Below are 20,293 nucleotides of genomic sequence, written 5' to 3'. Positions count from 1 at the left end.
CTGATTCCAAATTTCCTTCTTGCACTTCAAACTATTAACAGTTCTCGGATGTCAACGGTTAGGTTTGCGTTTAAATGCTTTCTATTGTACCTGAAAGACAGCATCTTCTTGACCTAATTTGGTTTTGGTGCTGCTTTTTGTCAGAACCCGCTTTCTCGTGTTCTCTGTCGTAAATCTGCCATTTAGTGGTGAAAACTGTTATTGCAACTTAAAACTACTGAGCTGCAATCAATATTTTATTCTACAAGATTAATCGAGGAACACTGGCCGTGGTTGCCAATCCCTGATCAGGCTTATTATAGTTTGGGAATTTTCATTTTAGTTAGTTTTTATTTCGTTTTTGATTTTTGTTTTTTAAATTGAGTTAGTTGTCATGATTCTGTTAGTTTTTATTAGTTTTAGTTATTTCAAAAAATGCTTAGTTTTAGTTTAGTTTTAGCTAGTTTCAGTATTCATTTTCTTTAAAAAAAAAAGTGAATTACTTGTGCGCAATATTTAATAAACACCATGGTAATTAAAAAAATAACTCATTTCCTACCTAGCGTTGCATTTCGGCTGAGCTAAATGAAAAAGCAGGCGAGCCAAGCTATTGAAGTCAAAAGTCAAGTCGCCTCGGAGCGACATCATCTGAAGGTGCTTTTTCTATTGGCTGCTGCTAGATGACATCACTTCTGTGTGACACACTTTCAAACGTCCTTATGGGGTAGATGCCACAGACTTCCGACTTCCGGGTTTTACACATCAGCGCCGTTTCCGGCCACTGCTGGCGGCCGCGTTCCAACACTCGCACCCCCACCCCTGCGCCCCCCAACCGCGCGCTCTCGCACTCTGAGACAGACACTACACACTCGCAGCCTCGCACCCGTTGACGGGAACGCGCAACCAAGGAAAACCCGGAAATCGGAAGTCCCGCCTCCTCTGTGGTATATAGTCCATTCCGGTTAAAAAAAATCAACTTAAAATCACATTTAAAATCGGCCCCAACGGCTCATGCATTAAATTAATTACTAAAGACTAAAACAAACGACGTTTTCGCTAAAATTATAGTTAGCATTTTCATTTTTATTTTATTTCGTTAATGAAATTGTTTTTTTTTAATTGTAGTTTTATTTATTTTTTTAAATAACCTTGTCCCTGATATAGGCAATTACATCACTTTTACCATTGCATCCATTATTTGCATATGTCCTCTATTTGCGGCTGGGATTGATTCTTGTAAAAAAAAAAAAAAAAACAGGGTCCACTGTAGATGCTTTTAATTTTGATGCGTTGACTCGGCCTTGTCAGGTAACAATTTTCACTCAAATGTTGCATACGCCCCCACGTCAAAAAGTAAGCACATAACAAGGCATGATTTTAATTTTATGCTCCATAAAAGCTTCTCATCACTTGCAATTATTCCAGGAAAAAAAACAACCTCTGCAGTTACTTGATTTGATTTGTCATAAAAGGTTAATCCAATGAAAGGCGACCTAAGTGCGTTCCATAAATGAATCTTTAGAAGAAATGTGCTTTCAAATCTATTCTTCAGACAAGTTTTGACTGAAACGTGTTTCTGCTTTTAGCCGTCCAAGGTAGTGTAGGGCGGGGAATCACTCCGCCTCAGCTTCGCACAGAGGCACCATATCGAGTCCCAGTGCGAGGTGTGCAAAATAAATCGTGTGAGACAAAAGAATCTATGTCAGGTTGCCACACTTCCCTTGACATAACTCAACAAATCCACAGCACAGACAAGCACGTACTTCTATCTTTAGCTGTTTGCCACAACTTGACTTTTGATTTTCGTACAGCCGTCTTACCGGTGAACTTAGAAATAAGTGAATGGGAACATGTATGGATGAGAACGCATGAAAGCATCTAACCTATTAATGACAGGTGAAAATTACTGTGGCACGTCATGTGTGGAGAACACTCAAGGTTAACAATGGAAAGGATCATTACCCATCCGCGGCCCCCATCCTCAATCTCCACCACGCCACCCCGCCCACGCCCAACCAGAGATTGAATAACATCAATCAAGTCGATTTCATTTAGAGGGATTAGTGGCATCCTAAAAAAAGAGGTTCATCTCCTCTCCATGGTATTAAATGCATTTATTCTCCTGTTTCAATAAAAGTGATAGCTGACTTTGTCCCGGGCTCGGGGAATGTTACGCAGTGGCTGACAAGCGTGACAAAACTAAGCGGGTTGTTTGATTGGATGAAAGTGGGTCAGCTGACTTGATTGGTTTACAGGACCGAGAGAGCGAGGGCCTCGCCGGACACTTACGTCAATGTAGTTGGCGTTGATGTAGTCGCAATTGGGGTCTCCCAAGAGAGGGTTGAGCTTGACTCGGTGGCGATCATCTGACGCAGTTAAAGACAACAGAACAGAAGTGCATTGACGTAGGACAAGCGTGTTAGATTGTGTGTTTTTACTATGATGACTTACATCCCAATAATGTATCATGCCTCCCTTTGGTTTTGTCTTTCTTCTTTGTGCAGTCCCAGCCGTCAAAGAAGCTCTATGTAGAGAACAGAGGAGGGGGGGGGGGGGGTTAATGTAATGCATACTTTAAGAACCCTCTCCAGTAACCTCTCAAATAGTCTTGAATGAAAATAGGGCACAACTGTGACACACGATGGAGGCTTAGCTCAAGAAGCATCGGATTTTATGGAGAGGTTTGATGCTACATACGCGCTGTGAAATTAAACAGAACAAAGCTGAGAGCATTGTGCCTCGTCGCTCTTCCGTTCGAGACCTTTGGGTGTCACGAGGCTGCCAATTTCACATACTCTTCAGCTCACACTTGTTACCAAAAAAATACCTTGTATTACAATGTGCAACTTCATTTGTTTTCACACATTCTCTTGTAAAGGTGAACCCCGGTATAAGTTAGTGCCATTGGTTCCAAACAATAGTGCAGTGCAGTCGCAGGCGGAACAAAACTGCTACCTTGTTTTCTCGACATCACATTGTGACAGCGTGAGTGCTCTGAAGAGATCCAAATAAGACAATTGCGAGGAGACAAGATTTAGATCCAAAATTGTAGGTCAGACTCATGAGGTACATAAGCATGACATTAATATTTATGGTATTAATAAGTAAAACTCATTTGCTCCCAAAACATATAAATATGTTCTATTTTAAATGTTACCAGTGTGCCAAAAACGTATTTATAATTTTTTTATGTAGGCTTTGATGCAGCCTCTGAACTGAAGAGAACGGTTGAAGCAATGGTAGTTATTACAAAAACGGCCAGCAGGTGGCAGCAGAGTATAAGAGATCAACCAGGGACATGTTGCAAAAAGCTGTTTTCCCCCACAATTTTAAACTAATTTGTGAATAATGATGAAACTTAGCTGTATTCTAATGCTAATTGCTGCAAAACGGAAACAGATAGAAATATACTTTTTTTTTCTGATGGAAGAAGAGACTCTACTCTTTCATGTTTTTATAGCAATACAACGCAATATTCTGTGGGCCTTGCAAAATCAGTCAAAATAAATAAAATAAATAATAATAATAATAAAAAAAATAATAAAATAAATAAAATAAATAAAACAGGGAGTGAAGGGGGTTGCTTCAGTGAAAATGGCTGCGAGTGAATGAGTTAAATATATTTAACATAAGGATTGAAGGCATGAGCTGTACTGTGATGTCTATTCGAGTTGGGGTTGGGAAAAAATTCAGATAAGTTGACGTTGAAAATAAGTCGACTAAAAATATCTGCCTCAAAGCTCATGTTTGTGCCGCCGTCCAGGTTTCTACACGGACCTTTTTTGCAGACGTACGCCGTGGACAGGAAGTTGTTGAGCTAATTGTAGCTAACATAGGCAGCTCCAGTCGTTCACTGATTATTGTTGAAGCATTATCCGTAAGTGTCTTACTTTTTCTTAACATGTGTAATGTATATATCACGTATGTGTAAACTAAATGGTAGTGTTTGTTTACCTTAAATGGTAATCACTAGCGCGCTAATGCTAATGCTTTTGCTAACCATTTAGCATAGGCTTATGCTCATACACAGAAAATAATATTTAGTAGTTATAGCCACTCAATTCAACTCATGAACACTTTAAAAAGATAATTGTTGAACTAATTTAAGATTACAAATTGAATTGTTGACCATAAAAAAAAAGCTTCAATTGGTAACACTCGACTGAATTATGTTCATTAAACTTAATATATTACGTTACATTTAATTAATTAGGAGTTCATTAAACTTAATATTTTCACTTTGGATTACCTTTGGATTAATTTAATTCAAGTTAATATAAAGTAAATATATTAAGTTTAATGAACTCATAATTAATTCAACGTGGATGAACTTAATTCAATTCAATTACAATTCTCTTTTTTAGAGTGTAGATATAATGAGCACCCCCTATTTGAGAAGGATTGATTTATAAAAATAGAGTACAGTTATCCTAATTTTGTTCAAGTTTTGTTCAAATAACCCACTGGTAATTTCGATAATTCTTACCTAGTTGATAAACTGGCCATTTGCTAGAACCCTTCACCAAACAGTGATTATCCAATCACAGAAAACCACAACAAAAGTTCATTTGGTACAAACAATTCTACATTGATGTGCGACTAGCATGCAAAAGGTTCAAAGCTTTTCAAACACCTTTAGTGGATTGTATTATGGCCACATGGTGTGTTTGTCTGCTCAAACCCACAGCACAACAATTAGCATGCATGGCTTACTACCTACGCTCTTTGCGGCACATGAATAAGAAAAATGTGAAGGAAAACAGGAAGATATTTGCACTTATAATAATCAAACCATAACCAAAGCTGTTAATTCAAAAATGGTTACAAGTCCTCTCCCAAGTCATGTAAAACTTCTTTGGAGGGTCCACTGTGGGGGCCGAAATTAGTTCTACAAAAAGCCCCCTCAGATGTCTGCACACAAACACATGCATATTTCAAGACAGGCATACCCCCCCCTGTGGTTTTCAGCCACTGGGGAAATTCGATGAAACTCTGCCAAAGTCTGCATGCTGAGCAGGGGATTACAATGCAGTTTTCCCCACAAGAGAGCCAAGAACCAGCCAAATCCTGCATAGGATTACACCCTCCTCCTCACTTGTACCATGTGCCGCCCCTCTTTGAATCCTGCCTTCTCTTTACCTTCTAACTCTTTACATTGTATATATCGCGACTGCAGTTTTTTCTCCTTTCCTCTTAAATTTTGATGCCAGACCTCGGAGCTCTTTGTTTCTCCGCTCTCATCGCTCCTCAGACGTCAAGAGAGGAGCAGGCAGAGGAAAAACAAAGGGAACGCGTGAGGGGGTTGTGCAATATTGAAGGCAAGCAAAGCAATACGAACCTGCGGAAGATTGATTAGAGAGCCTCACTGGCAGGGATCAGTGGTGTGGGTTGGTTAAGAGGATCAATTAAAATGAGCAAAGTGAGATGGCAGCAGTAAAACCCCAGTCCAATACAGTCGGAGGTTTCCCAAATTAGGCTTTTTTTTTCAGGATACCTTTACCTGCACGAATGCGCGCCACGCCGTCACGATTTGTGCACAGTAATCCTACCCTTTGAAAGTTCGACGTTGTGCTTTTCCAAATTAAGAGTGTTGTGATTCAGTGGTAACCTTTGCTGCAAGTGCACTTTTACTCCGGGAGTTCATCATCCTCCCTTGACCTTAACGCGACGAGGCCAACTGCTGTAATCAAAGTTCCCAGTTCCCCGGCAAAAATCTTCACTGTAGCGGAGTCGGCGTTGAAAAGAATGCAGTGACAGCAAGTGGCGCACGTAAGCGCGCCCCCTTACAACTTAACTCACTGTAAATTATTGATCACTGTTTTTTACAGAACACAGGTATTCCTCAGGGAAATAAAAAGCTTACACCCGCTAGGGCAGTGTAATATCATCGTCCTCATCAATTTCCTTGCTTTGAGAGACACTCCATCAAAACACACACTCGAGCAAAGAGGTGTGTATTGATTTTGTTTCCACGGGATTCTTTTTCCCATGAGGGACAGTTTAATGAGTCTACAAGCTTAGTTCCAGTGGAGAGGGACACCAAGAAGCAGAGACAAAATATGTTAGCTGTCTTTTTTTTTTTTATCAATGCAACAGGTTTTGGATGACAGCGGTGGACTTTCTTGCAGGGTGTGATCTCATCACTCAGCCAAAAATTGATTCACTGGAGGAAAGTACACAAAGATCACGGCCCTTCAATATGTGTCCTTGGGGCGCTCGATTGTGGGAAAAATAATCATCACAATTATTTTGGCAATAATTTAAATCACGATTATCCAAACGATTATTTTTTTTTGGTATAGAACAAGAAAATGTTTTAAGCATTTCAAAATATTAAGACCAATTAACTCATTCACCGCCAGCCCAGTAAAAAAATTAATCTGTGACGTCTATAACCGTTAATGGCTGTGAATGAATTAAAAATAAAAAAGAAACACTATCATTTTGTAAGTTCCTTTAGGACCAAACAGAATGTATAATAATATGTATTTATTTATTTATGTTGGCAAGAACTCGAAGTTGGAGTGCAGCTTGTGCACTGTGCAGTAGGATGATCATTTATTTATTTTTGGTACAAAACAGGACAATGTTTACACATTTAGAAATGTAAAGACCAATTTAAAAAAATAGAAGTACTATAATTATGTAAATTCCTTTTGGACCAAAGAGAATTTATTATAATGTATATTTATTTATCTATTTATGTTGGCAAAAACTTGAAGTTGGAAATGCAGTAAGTGCAATCGAAAATGTTTAAACGTAAAAAGCTAATAAAAAATATTAAGACAAATACAATTATTTGAAAAACTACAATTATGCAAGTTCCTTTTGGATGAAACAAAATGTATTAAATTAGTTATTTTTAAATATAAAAAAAAGGTGCAAATGTATAAATTGAAACAACAACAAAAATTTGTATTAATAATCTTTTTTTTACGATTATGTTGATTTAGTAATTGTGGAGTGTAATAATTGAAATTGTAATTGAATTTTGAATGCACAGCCCTTTGTGTCCTGAAGACTGAAGGCAGCCACTACTAGCCACTAAAAACATATTGTAACATTTGGAGTTTTAAAGACCTTATTTTGTATTAAATTTAGGTTACAATACTGGTTCGGAAAATTCAAGATTGTTCTAGATAAAATCACATGGCTAATTGGATTTACATTCCCCAGACATTTTGATAAAGCTCACGTCACATGTTGGATTGTATTAGATATTGCAGGTGTACATGTAAATCCAAGATAATTCTTATATCTCATGAATAAAAACGGAGTTACGTAATCATTAGGAACCAGCTCATGTGATCCAGATTAGCTTTGCTATTCCCAGCAATGGCATGGCGATTAAGAAACACTGTCAGTTTTTCGCTGTAAGAAGAACATCCCTCTATCCATCTTCCATTTCGTGTGCTGTTCTGGGTTCACAGAGAAGCTGAAGCCGATCCCGGCCATCTTCGGGTGACAGGCAGGATTCAACTTGAACTGATCGCGGGTCAACTACGGCGCCTGACAAGCATTCTCCCTTCCTGTGCCTGCTGTTGACCAATCAACTGACAGCAGTGTGTTAAAAGCTAGCTTGTGGTTTAGCAAAGCGCGTTGCTGACGCCTGCGCTCCAGTGAAAAGGTATTGAAAAACATGAAACGCAAATTTGAGGAATGTTTGCAATAGAAAAGCAGTAAAATACCAACAGAACCGCCATGTAGAGCAAACAAAAGTTGAAAGCATTCAACACGATTATTGAAAGGCAGATTCCAAAGTGCTAACCACTCTACCCCAGTGCTGTTAAGTGGGCAAAACAAATTCTCACGCTTAACATCACATTTTAACAGACACTTTTTTTTTCTCCACGGAAGTGTGCTAACAAGTCTAATGGACTCTAGAAAGTACGAAGAGTGGCACCAGACCTCGGACTGGCCGTCTTTCATCAAAACCAAGATTTATCAGGTGGGATTTATACGAATGCTGCTGAATATATAGAGAAAAAAAGTCAAAATGTCCTCATTTGCTTGCCTGGGATCTGCTAACAGAGGACCAAATGCCTCCTGAGACGATTAACCTCATCAGTCTTGCCTTGCGACACGAGTTCGTCTTTCGCCGCATATGCGAATGATTTATTCGTACCTTCAACCTCAGTGTGATCCACATGCCTTTTAACACCACTAATTAATTTCAGCGGGCTGCGCAAAGGGCTCGTGAATGATGTCAGAGGACGACTGATGGCTTTACCCAACTTTCTGCTCACCATTAACGTCAAACGCGTTTGCCAAGTCAGTCGATTTTTTGCAGGATGTGAAAATCACACATGAATCTCTTGGCCTGGAACAAGCCATAGTGGTCTCTCTTTTGGATGTGTTGATTACTCCATGGACTCCATGCATCGTAACACAAAATGGGGACTGGACAACGTGTTGCTATTAGAGGCCAATTTAGTCCATATTTAGGCCACAGTAACTGCATAGCAACTGATAACATCAACATCATAACACAATGACCCCATGACCCAACACAAAACACCGTCATAACACTGCCACACCTTAACTTCATCATATATGACTGAGAACAGAATGGACCAGTTCCAGATTAGAACGCGTGGCATGATAATATTTGATCTTGATGTATTAGCCATTCTTAGTTTGTCTAGCATGATGCAGTTACTATGTCCCTTATGTGGTTGATATCATCAGTTGCTATGCAGTTACTATGTCCTTTATGATGATAATGTTAGATCTTGATGTACTAGCCACTCTTAGTCTGTCTAGTCTTATGCAGTTACTATGTGCCTTAAAATGATAATGCGTGATCTTCATGTATTAGCCATTCTTAGTTTGTCTAGTATTATGCAGCCACTATGTTCCTTATGATGCTGATGTTATCAGTTGCTATGCAGTTACAATGTCGCCTATGATGATAATAATTGATCTTGATGTATTAGCCACTATTGGTTTGTCTAGTCTTATGCAGTTACTATGTCCCTTGACATAATAATGTTTGATCCTGATGTATTAGCTACTCTTAGTTTGTCTAGTCTTATGCAGTTACTATGTTCCTTATGATGATGTCAATTGCCATGTTCCAGTATTAGGTATCTTATTTTGTCTAGTCACTCTTTAGGCCTTTTTGTTCTGTCATACATAATTGTGCATTGCCCTAGTGAGCGTTACCGAACGGCACTTTTGTCCTTAGCTGAGGTTTTCTCTCAGCACGTTGAGGTTTCTTCCATGTAAAATGTTTTTCCATGTGTTTGAGGTTGCATCTATCTCTCTCAGTTGAGGTTTCTCTGCATCCAGCCCGCTCAAGATTCATAGTGAAGGTTTTCTTCGAGGCCATCTGAATTCAGCCCCGCTCTTGGTCATTACTTTATATTTTTGTATACCTGTTTCCAAACTGCTGTGTCCTCACATGACACAGCCGGTACTATTCCAAGCACTCTGTATTGTTTAGGGTCCGCCACTGAGGCCTCAGTCACTCATTCTCTTAATACTCCATTTCATTACAGATTTACAACTTTGTTCATCTTTTAAAAAATGTTTCTCATGATTACATGATGTTCTCACAGTATTGTTGGTTTAACCCTCGTAGTCATTCACTCACATTCGAATTATAAAAGGCAGTGGCCATCAGAAAACATGATTCAGCTTCGCTAAGTGGTTTTTGAAAAAGAAGCTTTAGAAAAACACTGACAGTGACCTTGTATTGCTTTAACAATACTAAATTACGTGCACTTGAACAATGATTGTGTTATCTATAGGTGCTGCACAGCTCTCTGTCAATCTATTTAATGGTACAACTGCACGTACTTTTTCATTATGTGAGCTTTGTCTGCATTGCATGTAAATACTGGGGGGGGGGGGCTCTGTCTTGCCATAGTTTTAAAGGAGTTCAAATTTTTCAAAAGTTCCATCACTAAGAAATAAGTCATCTAAATCACTTTTCTCCCATTTGCACCAGCCTGATTAATGGTAGAGAAAAAAAGTATAAATTACACCTATGCAGTGGAATTTACATTTCAATATTCCACAGACTAATTTAGTCATAAAGCCTCCTTTGTCACAGAGCTTAGCATTTGACAGCACCAGACATAGGGTGACAACATGGAATTACCACCGAGGGTACGTGCAACAGCTCACCTCATATTCCTGTTTAAAGCCGTAGCCCTCAGCCGTCTTCATCTGGTTGATGTGCTGGAGAAGGTCGGCCACTCGGACGGCGGGGTGCAGCTGCCCCGTGTGGTAGGGGGAACCTTTGCGTCCGCACGGGTGCCTCGGGGAGCCTCCGAGCAGACTGCTGGCCTCGTTCACCGAACTGCGTGGATCGCCTGCAACGGGACAGTTCATTGTTGCCACCTTAAGCCTTAAGACTTAACAACCTAATAAAGTTGAACTTTTTGAAAAGTTTATCATGCAGATAAAATTCTGTGGGCCTTGCAAAATCAGTCAAAATCCAGTAAAACAGCCGGGAGCAAAGGGGGTTGCTTCAGTGAAAATGGCTGGGGGTGAATGAGTTAAAAGCATTTTTGCTGTTTATTATTCTTTGAATTTGTGGAAAATGTTGATTCAGAAGGAAGATTCTTTACAAAATGTTAATTGCAGCAAACTGAAAAAAAAATGAAATAAGAGCAATGAAGCTCTTTAAATCTATAAGACAATTTATAAAAAAGCAGTGAATATGCATGTCAGATTAGGAAATAAACACCACATGTAGAATTTCCATTTGCTTATCATATCACATTCTAATTCATGTAAAGCATTCTGCATTACATTTTAAGTATGAAGCATGAAACAGTAAATCGCTGGCATCGGGCATGTTTGTTGAGCCATTAAGATTGCATCATCAAACAGAGCAAGCCATTTTTAACACTTGGGATTGGTCAGTAATTCATAAAAATGACACCCACACACGTGAACTGACCAAAAGTCTAGATTTTTGTCAAAATATGAAATTTGCCAAATTGTAACTTGAGCTTGTGGATGAATCCGTCGACTAATGTGAGAAGCTGACCAAGAAATCTTACAACCGTGTAGTAAACACATCTGTCTTCTCCTTGTCATCAGATTGACACCATAAAAAGGGCAATCGATTCAAAGAGAAATGACAAGAATCACAAATGGCTTCTTCAGACTCAACTTGTAGATCGAAACTTGCCTTAAGACCAAACCAGCCCGACTCAGCCACTTTCAGCACCTCCTGAAAGCCAACTTTTGAACATAATTTGTGTCTTACTTCGGTTACCACAGGTGTGTGCGTCCATGAAGGAGAGAGCCATCCTTTCATCTTCTTGCAAGGTGCTCTGGTCGGTAAAACTGCGCTCCATGGAGCCCATGTGGCTCTTCTCCTGGCGATAAGTAATGGGGGTCTTATTCATGTTCACAGCTTTCCTATTAAGGAACACAAAAGAAGAGAAGGGGCCGTGTCAAACAAAGCCGCACAAATGATAACGCATCTCGTCGTCGTCGCAATCATTTTGCATGTCTTCCTGTTGTGTGATAGACAGCCAGAGCACAAGCAAGTGTCTGATGGATCACAAAACAATGGAAAAGAAAAGAGCCATAATCACTTACGGATAATAAGAGTAGTAGTTCCTTCTGGCAAGAGTGCAGGAGGAAGTGGAGGAGGAGGAAAACAAATCAAGAAGAGATGTATCATGAACACAATGTCAGCTGAAAGCAGAATGCGCATTGATTACACTGAAAACCACAAGCAGGAAATCAGCTGTGCAGGTGACCATGTGATGCGCGCAATCCAATCGAGCAGGTGCTGACACAAAATACGTGCGTGTGTGTGTGTGTTCCCTTCATTAGAACGTGTCTCCCGTGGTACACTTCAAGCGCCAAACCACGTGGCCTTCCTGTCACAGCAAATTCAGCAATCAATTATCTAAAAAGGGGGGAAACTTCACGGGCGCTCAGCACAGGAGCCTGAGCTCATTTGTAGAATAGTGCAGACTTTTCAAAATGGGCATTATTCAATAGCAGTCAGGAAACTGTGTCAGCCATTTAATATGACTTTCTGGAGCCGTTTATAACTTCTCATTTTGTGTGCTAAAACAGTAAAACAGTGGAACCTCCACCAGTCAACCGTGGCGCAATTTCAAACTCGAAAGTTTCTGGGAAAATGTGTTAGAATACGTGAACATCTGACCGATTGACTCATTTGGTCCAAAAATGCATAAATATGTTCTATTTTAAATATTAACATGCTCCCAAAGACATATTTATGTTTTTTTTATGCTAGGGCATAAAGAAGGCTTTGATGCAGCCTCTGAACTGAAGAGAATGCTAGAAGCAATGGTAGTTATTACAAAAAACGGCCAGCAGGTGGCAGCAGAGTATAAGAGATCAACCAGGGCCATGTTGCAAAAAGCTATTTTCTCCACTGTTTTAAACAGATTTGTGAATAATGATGAAACTTAGCTATATTCTAATTCTAATTACTGCAAAACAGATACAAATATACTTTTTTCCTGATGAAAGAAGAGACTAATATTTCTTCTGGTAGGTTCCATGTTTTTATAGCAATAAAACACAATATTCTGTGGGCCTTGCAAAATCAGTCAAAATACAGTAAAACAGCCGGGAGCGAAGGAGGTTGTTTCAGTGAAAATGGCCGGCGCTGGTGACCCCACATGTGGGGTCCCACTGGGCTCTGTTTTAGGTCCCCTTTTCTTTTCCCTATTTGTTTCCACTTGGCTTCTTAATTGGGAAACATGCTAATTCCTTTTACTTTTATACAGATGACCAAATTGTTGTGCCTGTAAAAAAAATGCACTGGATATTCTCTCTCGTTTATAAGCTGCAGTGACAACAAGACAGAGGTGATGGTTTTTGGTAACATTTGATCTGGTTTTCTTGGGCACTCTGACAATCTTAAATTCAGATGCCTGGTGAAATGCCAGCCAGATCAAGCGGAGTTGTTAAGTCAAGCTTTTTTAACACTTGAGGCAGCTGGCCAAAAGTCAACGTATTTCTCCCAAGGCAACACTTTGGAACAGTTGGCCCTGCCCTTGTAACCACACGGCAGGACAACTGTAATGGACTCTGAGCGGAGGTTAGCTCATCAGCCATTTGTCGCCTGCAAACGGTGCAGAACACTGTTGCATGACTTTTATCTGACACGTACATTTGAGTACATTTCCCCTATTTTTGCCTCAGTGCACTGGCTGCTAGTGCACTTTAGGATTCATTTTTAAATAACCCCTGAGCTTCTTTGCCCATACTTGCAAAGACAGGACTCAGCCGCTATCAACTATGAATGGTGGGGTTTTAATCACCAAAAAGTTTATTTATTTATATATTATTATCATTATTATTTATATTATATCGTAATATAATATTATATTATAAATAATATATTCATAATATCAATTAAATTAAAAATAATTATAAAAAATATTTTTGGGGGGTCTCAACCCCCGTTTTTTTCTTTCTCAGCCGCTATCAACTATGAATAGTTTTTTTTTTTAATTGACATTAAAAAGCCAGCTGTGAACATGAAAGAGTCTCACCTTCTCTGAACAGACAACAATCCTCCCTCTGCTTGTTTGCATGTTATCAGTGTGAGAGAGTCAATGATTTGTTTGTAGTTCACCAATACTCTAGTTTTACACTACAGCAACGAGACATTCTAAAACGTTACCTAGACATTGCCTCCAGAGTGAGGGAAGTTTTATGAAAGCAACCTATTTCCCTCTGGACCTGTCAAATTGAGTTACTTTTTAAAAATTGTGTCTGACTTTGGTGGTTGTACTGTAAGAAGTTATTAAAGGCTGGCAGAAGAAACGGCTGGACAAATATACTGGAGACCTACGGGTTCACTGGCTAATAGTCTCTAAGAGCACACATTTTCCCTCCCAATTGCCATCTCATTTCTGCTTCGGTCCTGCGCTTGGTGTATGTAATTAAGTAGCTAATTGAATTGCATCAGCTGTTAATTAAAATACTTCACATACTGAGATGGGCTATGCAGATGAGAATTGTTGGTCCCTTTGATACATTATAAGGAAGTGAAAGCCATGAAAACAATCCTCGCCAAAGCAAGAATAACCTTCCAGAAAAATTGCTTATGGATCCGATCCCTTTGCACACACACAAAAAAAAATGAAGGAAAACAATGGAGGGGCTGTGCACATAATGAGGCATGCTGTATACAAATCAACAGTCTTTACCCTTTCTTAATGATAATGATGACAGCACCCAGCAGGAGAATGAGCACCACCAGGCCGCCGACACACACGCCCAGAATCAGCCCCATCTCCTCCGAGTTCTGGGACACCTCCAAAGCCTTGCGGTGGTCTTTGCAGGCGGCTGGGGGAAGCAAAATAGATGGAACTTTCAAAAGCAGTGCCGCTTAAAGGTGGCAGAATTTGTTCAAGAAATGATTCACACACACACGCGCCATTGAAAGTGGATGTGGCGGCAGAGAAAATTCACATCTTTGAAAATCTTCGCCTCTCCTGCGGGCAGGTAGATACTTTTCATAGCACAATGCGTCTATTCAACTTATCCTGACTACTGACGACATCTGCTGAATTCTAATGGCTTTCTTAATGCCATCACTGCATTTCAATAGCAGTGATATTTCAAAAGGCCTTTTCAAATTGCTGGCAATAATGAAAGCGTCATGCAAATAAGGAAGTGACAGACGTTGCCGGTGTTAGCCAACTCGACAAACGTAGCGCTCAGGTACGTATCTTATGTTTGACATGCAAAGAGATTATATAGGAGCTTTCTAAAGACGAATAAAATGAATAACCAAGGTAACGGGAGTTATTCAAGATAAATTTTTATATTCCCCTAATTAGTAATCATTGCCTTTCAAATTGTGATGTGTAGCCACGGTAACCTATCAGTGCACTGTACACATTGTTGCTACAACACCCAAGAGATGCTTTCCCTGTAAACATTGAATTATTTATTATATTTCAGAGACATAAGTCTTCCAAACAGCAGCTCCAGACGGAAACTTCCGAGGCCCCTCGCTCTCACTGAAAAGGTCCTCCAGCTTGCAAGTCTCGCTACATGTTCCTCACGGCGGATATTCCTTTGACAAGTTCATGGGGCCCACTGATCTTCTTTTCCTGTGTGTGTCAGTCAGCGCTCAAGGCCTTGCCAAGCCTCAAACCAGCCTTTCCGAGGCCAGTGGAACGTCTTGAGAGCAGCAGAAAGTCAGAGCGGGCCTCAGGATACAGCTCGACCTCGCAGCCTGCTGGGGACGTAAGTGTTTTGGGGCAGGGAAATATAAAAACAGAGCCATGTTGTAGACCAACTATCTGGAGCTGGTGGCCTTTTATGGTTGCCGCTGTTTGTCTAAATTGGAATCAAAGTATTGAATGTGACTTGAAAGCATCTCATCTGGCAGGTAAACTTTGTTTTTTTTATTAGTTGTAGAGCAGAACCATAACTATTGAATGCCTTTAAACTCCTAAAATATGACATCCAAACATTTCTACATTGATCAATTTCTGGGCATCAAAATCGTTATAACTGTGTTTTGGGCTGGGCCATTGGGTTATTGTGTTATGAAGTTGATGTCAGATGCTATGTCCCTTGCGATGATATTTGTAGTTGCTACGATGATGTGCCACTCTTTGTCTAGTCACTCATATTTTGTAGTTGCTATGCAGTTATTATGTCTCTTATGTTTTTGGTTGGGTCATGACCATTGTGTTATGATGTTGCTATGTCCTTCGTTATTATATTTGTGGTTGCTATGCAATTACTATGAAGATGTATTACCCACTCTTAAATTTGTCTTGCCACTCTTATTTTGTAGTTGCTTTGCCGTTACTATGCTCCTTGTGATGGTAATGTTATCAGCTGCTATGCAGTTGTTATGGTCTTGTATTGGTGTGACTATTTTTGGGTTGGGTCATGGGGTCATTGTGTTATGATGTTGATGTTGTCAGTTGCTATGCAGTTTCTATGTAATTTGTAATGATTTTTGTGGTTGATATGCGGTTGCTATGATGGTGTATTACCCACTCAGTTTGTCTTGTCACTCTTACTATGTTCCTTATGATGGTAATGTTGTGAGTTTTGCTTTGCAATTGTATTAGTGTGACTGTTTTTGATTGGGTCATGCCCATTTTGTTATGATGTTAATGTTGATAGGTGATGTATTAGCCACTCTTTGTCTAGTCACTCTTATTTTGCAGTTGCTTTGCCGTTACTATGTTCCTTGTGACGCTAATGTCAGTTGCTATGCAGTTGTTATGGTTTTATATTAGTTTGGGTTGGGTCATGGGGTCATTGTGTTATGATGTTGATGTTGTCAGTTGCTATGCATTTGCGATTATATTTGTGGTTGCTATGCAATTGCTATGATGATGTATTACCCACTCTTAAGTTTTTGGTTAGGTCATGACCATTGCGTTATGATGTTGTTATGCTATGCGGTTGCTAGATCATACAGATCACTTTAGTTACCAGCTATCTAGAGTCATAATGGTAAGCTGCAGTATATTTATCACTTATGAAAAGGTTATAATGTTTATTCAATTTTACACTTGTGTCAAAGTTAATGTTGACATAGGTGAAATGCATGTGGAGCATCAGCAAAAAACATTGCGACAACAGTCACGTTTAATGGTAACAGTTTGAAGCGAATTATTCCAAATATCGCAAAACGGAATAAATGAGCACAAATTGGAAGTCAACCAGCATCACGTAATTGTGTTCAACTTTGGAGGTTTCGTACTTGGTTACTTCATATTGCCGAAGCGTCAAGAAATTTAGAGGATGTAAACCGTATCTGCACACTTCTACCACATCTAACCCGGAATATCCATCAGGCTGAACATGAGCATGAAATGGATTTCCACGTCAGTCCGCACATTTGCCAGTTGCCCCATGCTGGAAATTGGCGCTTAGCGGGTGAAATGAAAGTCTATTGTCACACTGAGCCTGCCAACAGATCCTTAATTAAGCTGTCACCTGGAAGTTGAAATGTAATCTCCAGTTTTCGTATCAAAGCCGGAATCATTTGCCTCCACTTGGCTTGTGACGTGCTGCTTGATAAAAACAGCTTAGGCGAAGATGATGCTGAGTCCATGTTAATGGTTGAAGGATCACAGTGGTCACATTAGAAATCTTTGACCTGTCACACTTGGAAATAACCCCTGATTGCTTGCTTTCAATTACACGAATGTTGTACTTTTTTTAAACAGTTTTTTCAAGAATCAGAGTTATTGTTTTGATCACTTTTTGTTGGTAGTTTAGGCAAAAACTGCAAAACAGATTTTCAGTGAAAGCGTGGAACGATAATTGGATGGCGACATCCTTTGGGTGGTGCAAATTTTAAATGTTTCTTCATCTTTTTTTTTGTGTTTTTGGTACATGCATTGCTACAATTCATAATAGCCGCCCTTATCCCAAGACGCATTGTCCCCAGAGAATCATGAAGTGGACTGCCAATAAGGACAAAGACCCATACAGCCCTGTACAATTTTGATCAACCTTGGTATGTCTGTGCTAAATTGCCAGTCATTTCAACAAGCTTTTCTTTTTATTTTGTTGTGCCATTTACATTTATCTCTTTTTTTTTTGGTTTCATTGCATTTTTTCGCAATGTTGGCTTCTATTTAACATTGGCTGAATTAATCAGTGGCTGATCGAGTGGCCTTTCCTTCTGCCTGTCAAGTAGAAAGGCATCGCTTCCATTTTTTTAAATACTGGTGATAAATAACAAACAAAAACAAAAGGTTTCCTGGTCAATTTCTGGAATACGATCTGTTTACTGCATTGGTGGAGTGATTTTTACAAACTCATGCGTTATGACTGTGTTTTGGGTTGGGTCAGTGGGTTGTTATGGTCCTGTATTTGTTCCCTTGGGATGATGATGATGATGACGTTGGCAATTGCCATACAGTTGCTATGTCCCTTGTGATGATGAAGTTGTCAGTTGCTATGCAAGGTCATCTGAATCCAGGTCTGCTTTCTGTTGTTACTTTGTATTTTTATATAAGAAATACTTTTTCCTAACTGCTGTGTCTTGTCTGCGTTTGGGTCCCAACTCCTCACCTCACATGGACATCATGCCTTGTATTCACTGTGATCCCACAGTGTAGTACAGCACGAGTATGGGATGGGGAGAGTTCTACTGCCAGGAGAATTTAGTGTCAATTTCCTTGCCCTTTTCATGTCCTCTCCAATCCAAAAATCTAAGATACAGTACAGGTGCTGGGTGGCTTTCTCATACTAAGGCCAAGGTGGCTCCGTGTGGAAGTTTTGATGTGGATGACCTTTGGAGCCTGCCGAGGTCAGAGCCCCTCAGATGTAGCCCATCTCGTGGACCGCTGATGAGAACAAAGAGGCTGCCTTTGATATCCTCGTCCCAGCGGCCACTTGCAAACAAACACGATGAAAGCCTGACCTCTAATCCCTCCCTGCCTGTTGCCCTTTTCGCTGAAAACCACCGACAAACAAGCAGAGAACATTTGTCCATGTTCCCAATTTTGTACTTGAGAAAAATAACAGTGCAATATAGACTTTGTGAGCCATTATGTTCATTCTAACAAGGAATACAGTACAAAATTTAATAAGATTACTGATGTAAAGTGAACTCAAGGTCACACCATTCAATTCAAATTACCTTTGCGAGCTATGCGGATGCAGTTTATTCTTGATTCCTGCAAAATAAAATAAAAAACACACACAAGTTATGAAGGTCATTATGCATCAAATGAATACAGACACATATTAGCTATAATTTCTAAAGTTGACAACTTTGAGTGAGCTCGACAACCTTTCTCTTACAGTATGTTTTGCTTTGCAAATTAAATGCAGCTGAAAGTGACTTCTGACTAAAAGGACCAATTTACCTTAGATTTGAGAGTTCTATTAACGACATGAAGCTCTGAAATCTCTGCACATCTGAGAGCTGCGTCAGTGTATTAAAGACACAGATAAGAGAGTTTTGCCGTAGGAGAAAAGATTAGAGTTAAAAAGGGAAGACGATTAGGGGAGAGTTCCAAACCGATGCACCAATATGAAAGGGAATTAATTCTATTCAAATTCAAGCTGATGACATCTTGGAGTTATAAAAAGGGACCTTTGTCGAACAACCCTAATGAAATTCAAGACGCTAATCCAATTCGACCCTGCCACCTCTTGGAAGAGATGCATTATCAAATTAAAATTTACACATGCCAATCTGGGTATTGTGGGACATTTATGCAAATTCGCAAATGAGCCAAAATGGCCTTCCTCACACCGACTAAATTGATTATTTTAATTGAAAATGCATTTCAAGCTCCTCTTAAAATACCGGCAGCCACTGTGTATTGTTATTTCCACAATTTGTTTCCAAGTTATTCAGTTTATTCGCTACAATATGGTTGGCCTTTGCAACAACACCTGCCTCCAAATATACAATTACTTGACTGTCATAGGGGGAAAAAAAGTTACCGTCCAAGGAAACATAAATTTGCATTTCTGCAAGGAAAACAATTAAAAGAATACTTGACTCATTGAGCCCTTTTCAGCAGTAAATAGTTATGTATTGTCCAGAATGAATTTGATAACTACATTATTTTTCAAATACAATACCTTTAACTCATTCACTCAAAGCTATTTTCACTGAAGCAACCAATTTTGCTCCCGGCTGTTTTATAGGATACAGAATATTGTGTTCTATCGCTATAAAAACATAGAACCTACCAAAAGAAAAATTGGAGTCTGTCCAATCATCAGGAAAAAAAAAGTATATTTCTATCTTTTTCCGTTTTGCAGCAATTAGCATTAGAAATTTAGCTAAGCTTCATCATTATTCACAAATCTGCTTAGAACTGTGGGTAAATGAGCTTGTTGAAACATGGCCCTAGTTGATCTTATACTCTTCTGCCACCTGCTGGCCGTTTTTGTAATAAATACCAATGCTTCGTGCATTCTCTTCAGTTCAGAGACTGCATCAAAGCCTTCTGTATGCTCTAGCATAAACAAAACATATAAATATGTCTTTGGGAGCATGGTAATATTGAGAATCGAACGTATTTAAACATTTTTCCCCTTACTGTCGACTGAAGATGACATCACCTGTGCTAAGGAAATAGGTAACGGCCAATCACAGCTCAGCTGTTATCTGGGTTTGGTCAACAAACTGAGCCATGACTGATCGTTACCTATTTCCTCAGCACAAGTGATGTCATATTCAGCCAAAGTGGACAATTTTGTTTTTAAAGGCATTCATTGTTCATGAAAAATAATATAAATAAAATATCTTCTTACTGTTGAAAATGGCTTAATGAGTCAAGTATCCCTCTAAATGTGGAGGAACACTATTTACTCTTCTACATCTATTGTATTTGTATAGCTTTAC

At 39.4% G+C, this 20,293-nt stretch overlaps 1 protein-coding gene across 3 annotated transcripts in view; it reads right to left on the bottom strand.

Annotated features, from left to right (window-relative positions):
• Window positions 1-20,293, bottom strand: part of LOC147172201 (receptor-type tyrosine-protein phosphatase U) — a 213,029-nt gene that overhangs the window by 31,913 nt on the left and 160,823 nt on the right. For 2 of the 3 annotated variants that reach the window (XM_086077670.1, XM_086077671.1), the window contains exons 13-19: window positions 18,569-18,605; window positions 14,145-14,283; window positions 11,542-11,565; window positions 11,204-11,358; window positions 10,111-10,298; window positions 2,431-2,503; window positions 2,269-2,345 (exon numbers count right to left, since the gene is read on the bottom strand). In XM_086077670.1, coding sequence (XP_085933796.1) covers window positions 2,269-2,345; window positions 2,431-2,503; window positions 10,111-10,298; window positions 11,204-11,358; window positions 11,542-11,565; window positions 14,145-14,283; window positions 18,569-18,605 — 693 coding nt within the window. The remainder of the gene's footprint in view (window positions 1-2,268; window positions 2,346-2,430; window positions 2,504-10,110; window positions 10,299-11,203; window positions 11,359-11,541; window positions 11,566-14,144; window positions 14,284-18,568; window positions 18,606-20,293) is intronic. The other variant, XM_086077672.1, reaches the window with a different exon arrangement.

This window comes from Leptonotus elevatus, chromosome 6, assembly GCF_054856555.1.
Source record: "Leptonotus elevatus isolate MCC_2025b chromosome 6, RoL_Lele_1.0, whole genome shotgun sequence".
Taxonomy (NCBI): domain Eukaryota; kingdom Metazoa; phylum Chordata; class Actinopteri; order Syngnathiformes; family Syngnathidae; genus Leptonotus; species Leptonotus elevatus.
Note: the sequence above shows the minus strand (reverse complement) of the source record. Positions and strands in the feature narration are given on the sequence as shown.